Genomic DNA, 7,242 nt, shown 5'->3' with positions numbered 1-7,242 from the left:
TGCAAGTCGAGACCAGCGTCCTTGACACGATCTAGAAAACCGCAGCGCTCGAACTTGAGATAGATTAGAGGGACAAGCGATATACACGCTTTCCGTGAAACTCGTACGAGTGCTAGCTTGCAGAGGAGCAAGCGGGATTTACGCTTATACAGCCCTGATTGATAAGCGACCTGTCCCGGCGCAGATGCGCCGATCGCACGAGCCCGTTTTCAACCAAAAGCACAAAAACTTTGTATGTATGCATAGATAAGATAAAGAAAAAAAAAGAACTGCTTGCCAAAGTGGCTTGAATTGGCACGTGCGCATTACATTGTCGCTATAAAATAGCCGCCACTTGAGTGAGTGTCGATAAGGGCGCTGCCAAGCTGGCAACCAGAATGAATTGAGCAAAATTATCTGGAAATTAGACAGTGTTACATAAGACACGCGGACGCCGCCGCCTTGGGCTATTAAGCGAACGTCTTCTTATTTTTGTATATCGCGACGTGAATTAATAAGGTCATGAAACGTCGAATGCACAAACCCAATCTTTTCCGTGCGTATGCGTCTATATTGTACCGCTCTTCGTTTAGTTGTTCAAAATACAAAACGGCAAGGCTACAGCGCATTATGGTGACACCGAAGCCCATTCGTAAAATAATCCACACGGGTAAGTCTGCATTGGTATGGAAAACCAATGGCTTGTGTCAGCCGGATTTCTTAGAAATTTGCTTCGAACAGGATATGGCGACGTGAACAGCGCGTGAAACGCACAAGGACGAGTAAACGATGATTACAGCGTTAGTCCTCGTCGTTCCCTCGTCCTTGTGTGTTTCACGCTCTGTTAACGTCGCCATGGAATACCAACTAGCCCGGTCTTACACCTTGCTTCGAAGAGGAGCGTGACCAGCACAGACCAGCCTTCGTATACCCACAGTCGTTTGCCAAAAGGTCGCGTGATCGTGGTCTAGTAAAACGGATCGAAGTAACAAAATCAGTGTGAACTAATTAGCTCGAGTGTCAAACAGCTGTGATTCACTCCTCCCAAAGGACCAATTTTTGCGTCATATCCCGCACTGACAAATCCACGAGCTGCTGGAGGAACGGAGAACGTTTTGGCGTGTTGGTTGTTCATCTTTCTTCAGAACCATAACGCAATAAAGAACATGGGACAAGAACTGAGCGCTTGTCCTTGTCTCTTTCTTGTCCCGTGCTGGATGATACTGGAGGCTCACGTACACCTTAAACCAACTTGAACTAAAGTAACGTGGAACAATCTTGGCAGAGAACAGCGCTTTGCGATAGGTGGCGAGACATTGCAGGTTAAACCAGGGGCGTAGCGAAAAATTCTTTTCCGGGGGGGGAGGGGGGGATGGGGGTTCAACCATACTTTATGTGCTTGCGCTTTATGTGCTTTATGTGTGCTTGCGTTTGTATGTGTGCTGCATGCTTGCATGCACTACGTGCAAAATTGAAAATTGGGGGGGGGGGGGGGGGTCGAACCCCCCAACAACCGCGCCCCTTTCCTGGCTACGCCAGTGGCATAAACGGTGTACAGTTTTGCTAGCAGCCCTGACGGCTATGTCCTGGCTCCGTATGAAGGATTTTTGAGTGAGTATTACGTGGGTTCGATTGTTCCCGAATGCCAGAAAAAGAGCCGCACCATACTTAGTGCAACATACCCAGTTAACTAAGTTGCGTTCTAAGATCATTGAAATGTGGCATGCACCTCTTAATTAATACACAGGCGCATGCCTAATTACCAGCGTGAAGAAGGCTCAGTTACGAGCGGTACACACACACGCTCTCTCTCTCTCACTGTCTGACTCAACGCGTCCATGTTGGTCAAACTACTGGCTTCGAACACGTCTCCGTCAGCGCATGCAGAGGCCCCTATCAGCGCGCGAATTACCCAGTGAACCAAGTTGATTTTGAAAGCGTTTAAAGATGCGGCCACAGAGACAAATATTCCTGAAAAGTCCGTTAAGTATCCTTACAATGACCAATCACATTAAAATTGTAGATCCGCGATGCCGATTTCTCACAGTTTCGCACGAACGAAGCTGTAACTGACGTCATACCGACATTTTTGTACCTTCGAATTCAATGCCGTGAATCTCGCGTGTATACATATGCAGCCGAATTAGGTTGTTTTTGTGTATGCTTATATAAACTGAACCGAAACTGGAGCTGAAACTGAAGCGTGTGAGAACGTGCGTAAATAGTTCTGATGTCATGACAGCGTGGTCGCAACTTGACGCCCTTAGCGACGGCTCCCACGGAGGCTGCGGTGCATAACCACGGAGTCAGCTCTCACTGCCACTAGCCTTAAAAGCTGACCGCACAAATGTGTTGTCCAGATGTTTTTATAACATCGTTTCAAAGGGGACATGCCGCTCCGACACACGTTGTGCTGAAAATGCACTTTATAGAGACCACGCCGTCAAAGCCGGCTTTCGCCAGTGCGCAATACCTTCTCAATGCCTGCAAAAAAAACACAAAAAACATCATTGCTAAGTTAAGAGTAAAAAGCGCGATGCACTTACGACAAAAAGAAAGCAACAGAGCAAAGGCGGGAGTTATTGTGGGTTCCATGTCACTGTGGATTACATTTAAATAAAATGGCCGAATGCCTAGCGCGAGCATCACTGGATGGCCCAATAATTTCGGTACTTCCAGTTGTGGAATATCTAACAGCGAACAGATTTATAAAATTAGCAATTTGTACAGATATGATGGAAACAATAACGACATGGGCGGACTATCAGCATTTAAAATTTCCATGGCAACCTCAGTGGAGTGAATCTAGACGATCTGAAGTTATGATAGCCAGATTTCAATGCCGTGTCCCCCATTAAACTTATATTTACACGGAGCTGGTCTGGCGATATCGCCTCTCTGTCATTTCTTTCAAGAAATAAAAACTATTGAACATTATTTTTGTCATGTCGCAGGTATTCAGGTATTCATTACTTAGAAAACGACTTCTAGCTATTCCATTTTGGAAAATATATTTAAGTATAACTGAAGAAATAGTATACTAAGCTTCGGTGCCTCCGTTTAACATTGCCGCAGGGATGTATTCGATGCGGTTTGTACTTTTATTCAAACTAAAAAACGTATCCCATTTTAATCTCTATACTTCAATAAATATTCTAACAGTTGTTGAGGTTTTTATTTGACGACAGTCGGCGACGATGCGCAATGGCGACAGTCAAGGCAAAACGCAGACTCACAGCGCGAGCGGGAAGAGCCAAAGAGGACGACCCACTAGAAGGCTATAGAGAGCGCAACCCATTACTCATCTTCAAGGCTTCGCTACAATTACCCCGGGTACGAAAAGGGAGCCGCCCGGCGACCTAACAGCTTGTCATTATGAGCGGGTCATAGTAGGCCTTGAGGCGCTCCACGTTGACAATGTCGCGCCCTCGACGGCGCACGTCCGAAGATGGTTCGATGGGTTCGATCAGGTAGTTGACCGGGGATGTGCGCTCGACGACACGGTAGGGGCCTTCGTATTTCGGCAGTAGTATTGAAGAGAGGCCATTTGCAGTGGCAGGGACCGAGAGCCATACGAGCGCTCCAGGGACGAACATGGGCTCAGAAGTGGTGGTGCCACCGCGAATGCTCTTCTGCAGCTCTTGTTCATGCGTTGTAAAGGTATTGGCAAGCTCGCGACACTCTTCCGCAAGCCTGGCTGTGTCAGAAATAGGCGCACACTCAGATGAATCCGGTTTGTATGGGAGTATCGTGTCGATGGTGTGCGACGGGTGCCTTCCGTACAATAAGAAGAAGGCTGAAAAACCAGTTGTGCTTTGAGGGGCGGTATTATAGGTGTAGGTGACGAAGGGCAGAATGGCATCCCAATTTGTGTGATCGGCGGCGACAGCATGACGCCGAGCGTGCGGTTAAAAGTTCGGTTAGGCCATTCGTCTGCGGGTGGTGAGCAATAGTTTTGCGGTGAAGAGCATGGCACTCTTTGAGAATGGCTTCGACCTCCACCAATTTGTTGAGGCGTTTATTTGACGGCAGTCGGCGACGATGCGCAATGGCGATAGTTAAGGCAAAACACAGACTCACAGCGCGAGCGGGAAGAGCCAAAGAGGACGACCCACTAGAAGGCTATAGAGAGCGCAACCCATTACTCATCTCCCAGGCTTCGCTACACAGTAATTAAAAAATGTGTTGAAACCTAACAGCCTAAATCGAAATCAATTCCAAATTGTTCTGGCCAGTGGAATACAGCTGTCTGGTCTGCTCGAAATTGCACAATTTTTTAATATATTGGCTGTCATTTCCTTTTTTTCAATGTTTTTTCATTTAGTTTTTTTTTGTTTATTAGTACGCATTCTTGAATTTATCAGCGACAAGTTGCGATACGCAGTCTTGGCTAATCCCCCAGAGTGGGTATGTGCCATAATTTTGAGTAAACGAACAAACAAAGGCGGCGCCGCGCGCGGTTTCTCGAGCCACAGAAGAAGAAAGCTCCGCCGCTGTCAGCCAGAGGCACTCCGCGATGTCCCTGAGCGCCGACTTCGAACACGGCTCAGAATATGTGGAGGTTATTAGCGGGGACCACGGCGTCCCGTACTCCCTGAGGTCGATCCAGCTGCCGGGTTCGACGTCACCTCCGGAGCCCAAATGCACGACTGTCCAGACACGGTCGCGGTCGCAGATCCTGGTGGCTCACTCGCCCAGCCGGCTCCCGTACTTTGCCGTATGCAGCGTGGGCCTCCTCATGGTAGTAGTGGGTGTGGCTGTCACCACGTACAAGCTGCACATGGGCGGGGCCATCATGGTCATGTTCAACCATTCCATGGAGCTCCTGCGACGTGGTGGCAACGGGTCGGTAAACGGCGGTGGCGGCGACGACATCGGCATCCTGGCCGGAGCAGACGGCCAATACCACCTAGCCAAGCACGAGCGGAAGAACCTCGTGCAGTCCAGCTGTAAGTCTGACGTGTGCATATGGGCCGAGAACTACCTGCGGGGCAGGCTCAACTCAAGCGTCAGCCCTTGCACGGACTTCTACGCGCACGTCTGCTCCCGGCATTGGACGGCGCGAGACCTGGACGTTCAGTCCAGGGCGTACAGGGAGAGGGCGTCCGGCTTGATGATGATGGATATTGAGAGATTCTTCCGAGACTACCTGAAGGAGAACGAAGAACGCTACCACAAGTATCCAGGCGTGTTCCTGCATCAGGCCATCTCGCTGCTGCCCAAGTGCGAGTCCCAGGAGAAGAACGACCAGAACTTTACGTCGCTGCGAACTCTCCTGGAGGAGTACAACCTGGCCGGCTGGCCCTACAAAAAGGCTCCTCGCGGTGCCAACGTTGTGACCATCTCAGCGTTCGTGGACCGTGATTTGGGCGTCTTCCCGTTCTCTAGGGTGTTCCTGCGGAAGCCGTTCGAAGATGATCGCGGATACACGGTACACATCGATGCACCAAGCTTGACGCTCAAGAGGTACAACCTGGCATATCTCGACGAATCGCCCGAAAATTTCACTCATAAGGTGGTCATCGCGTTGTCACTCTTAGAAAAGAAGCAAGACGTGACCGACCAAGCTGAGGCCATCGCTCTTCTCGAGAAGAAGCTCCACAGTATTATGGCCGCACCGCACTTCATTGAATTCCAGGACCGCATCAAGCGCGTGGGCCAGCTTGACCGTGAAGGAAAGTGGGTCTGGAAAGAGTATCTCACGATACTCTTCCAGGATATCGAAACGTTCGACAACGATAAACCGGTGGCTCTCATGAATCAGGACTACATCAGCAAGTTGCCCGCCGTTCTCAACGAGACGGACACCGTGACTCTTCTAAACTACGTGGGCTATCGCATCGTAGTGCATATGTCCCCGCTGCTCGCCAAGACTGCCAGCCCTCTGTTGCGTTTGAGTCACGATAACTACCTGGAGTTTGTACCGGACCGGCGTCAGGCCTGCATGCACCTGCTAGAACGACTCTACAAGCACGGCATGCGCTTCTTCGGTCGCATGACATTCAGCAAGAACAACTCGACGCTCCTTCTCAAGCACTACGACTACAGTATGTCGGGCTTGGAGGTACAGCTCAAAAGCAGTATGACGGACCGTCTCCTCTCGTCGTCCTCATGGCTGGACCGCTCGGCGATCGGCATTGGCGTCGACAAGATCGAGAACATGCGCTTCATGTTCCTGGCCAGCGCGGACGACATCAACACGATTGCCGGCTACTACAATTTCAACGCACAGCCTTTCGACCCGAGTCACTTGCTCGAAAGCTTTCGGGAACTGCAGGTGGGCACTATGAATGTGTACTGGGAGACCAAACCACCCAAGGATGACCTCGACGCGCGGTACGACCACACCGCTCTGTCTCCTGGGCACGAGTACTTTTTCGGGCGCAACGTGCTGTTCATTCCGCATGCCAGCGTTGCCTTCCTGAATGACATCACCAAAAGTATCGATCCTGTCCTCTTTCCCCTCATACTGGCCGAAGTGTTTCGAGGCATGTTCGGTGCCATTGACCGGCGTGGCGCCTCCATCGACCACAACCTCGCGGTGGCCACTTGGTGGAACACGGACGAAATGAGCAAGTTCTCTCATCTGGAACTTTGCTTCCAGGACCAGTACTACGTCGAGATACGAGACCTCATTGGAGACAACTTCGAGGCGAGAATGAGACTGGAGGAGAACGTCGCGGACAACGCCATCATGGGTCCACTGTACGACATGTACATGAAGGCTCTCGCAGCCAAGGACGGCACCGAAAGGCTCAAGATCTCGGTGGACGAACGCCAGCTTGACATGGAACAGCTGTTCTTCGTTCTTTACGCCGTCGGACTGTGTGATAACCCAAGCCGCGATGCGTGGATACGAAAGCTCAACTTCGGTGAGATTCCCGGCAGGCTGCGAGTGAACATCCCACTGATGAACTTCGCCAAGTTCTCGACTGCCTTCGGCTGTGCGGCAGGAATGCCTATGAACCCGACTCGCAAATGTGCAATCTGGTGAACGCTCAGATATGCACTGAAAACCTAGACGGCAAGACTTGTTGTGAGTGGACGCCGGTTCAAAATAAGTGTCACTGGAGCAGCCATTTTTTCATCGCGCAAGTGCAATAAACCTGTCGTGCTGCCTGAAAGACTTGTCTTCCTGCAGTTCTGCTTTAGGGGCGAATAAGTCGGCGCACTGTTAATATTGTCAGGGTAGCTTTTAAATGTGATTGCACAATTTTACTCACTTTTATCATTTCTTCTAGATTTCATCAAATTCAGCGCAAG

The 7,242-nt window shown here is 50.2% G+C and overlaps 1 protein-coding gene across 1 annotated transcript; it reads left to right on the top strand.

The window, feature by feature from the left end:
• The first annotated feature begins 4,495 nt into the window (after positions 1 to 4,495).
• On the top strand, positions 4,496 to 6,988 carry LOC119386098 (neprilysin-1). The gene has a single exon (XM_037653444.2). It carries the CDS (start codon positions 4,496 to 4,498, stop codon positions 6,971 to 6,973), a length of 2,478 nt encoding a protein of 825 aa, XP_037509372.1. The 3' UTR covers positions 6,974 to 6,988.
• Positions 6,989 to 7,242: the final 254 nt, after the last annotated feature.

The sequence above is a fragment of the Rhipicephalus sanguineus genome, chromosome 3, assembly GCF_013339695.2.
Source record: "Rhipicephalus sanguineus isolate Rsan-2018 chromosome 3, BIME_Rsan_1.4, whole genome shotgun sequence".
Taxonomy (NCBI): domain Eukaryota; kingdom Metazoa; phylum Arthropoda; class Arachnida; order Ixodida; family Ixodidae; genus Rhipicephalus; species Rhipicephalus sanguineus.
This window is presented reverse-complemented; position numbering and strand designations above follow the sequence as displayed.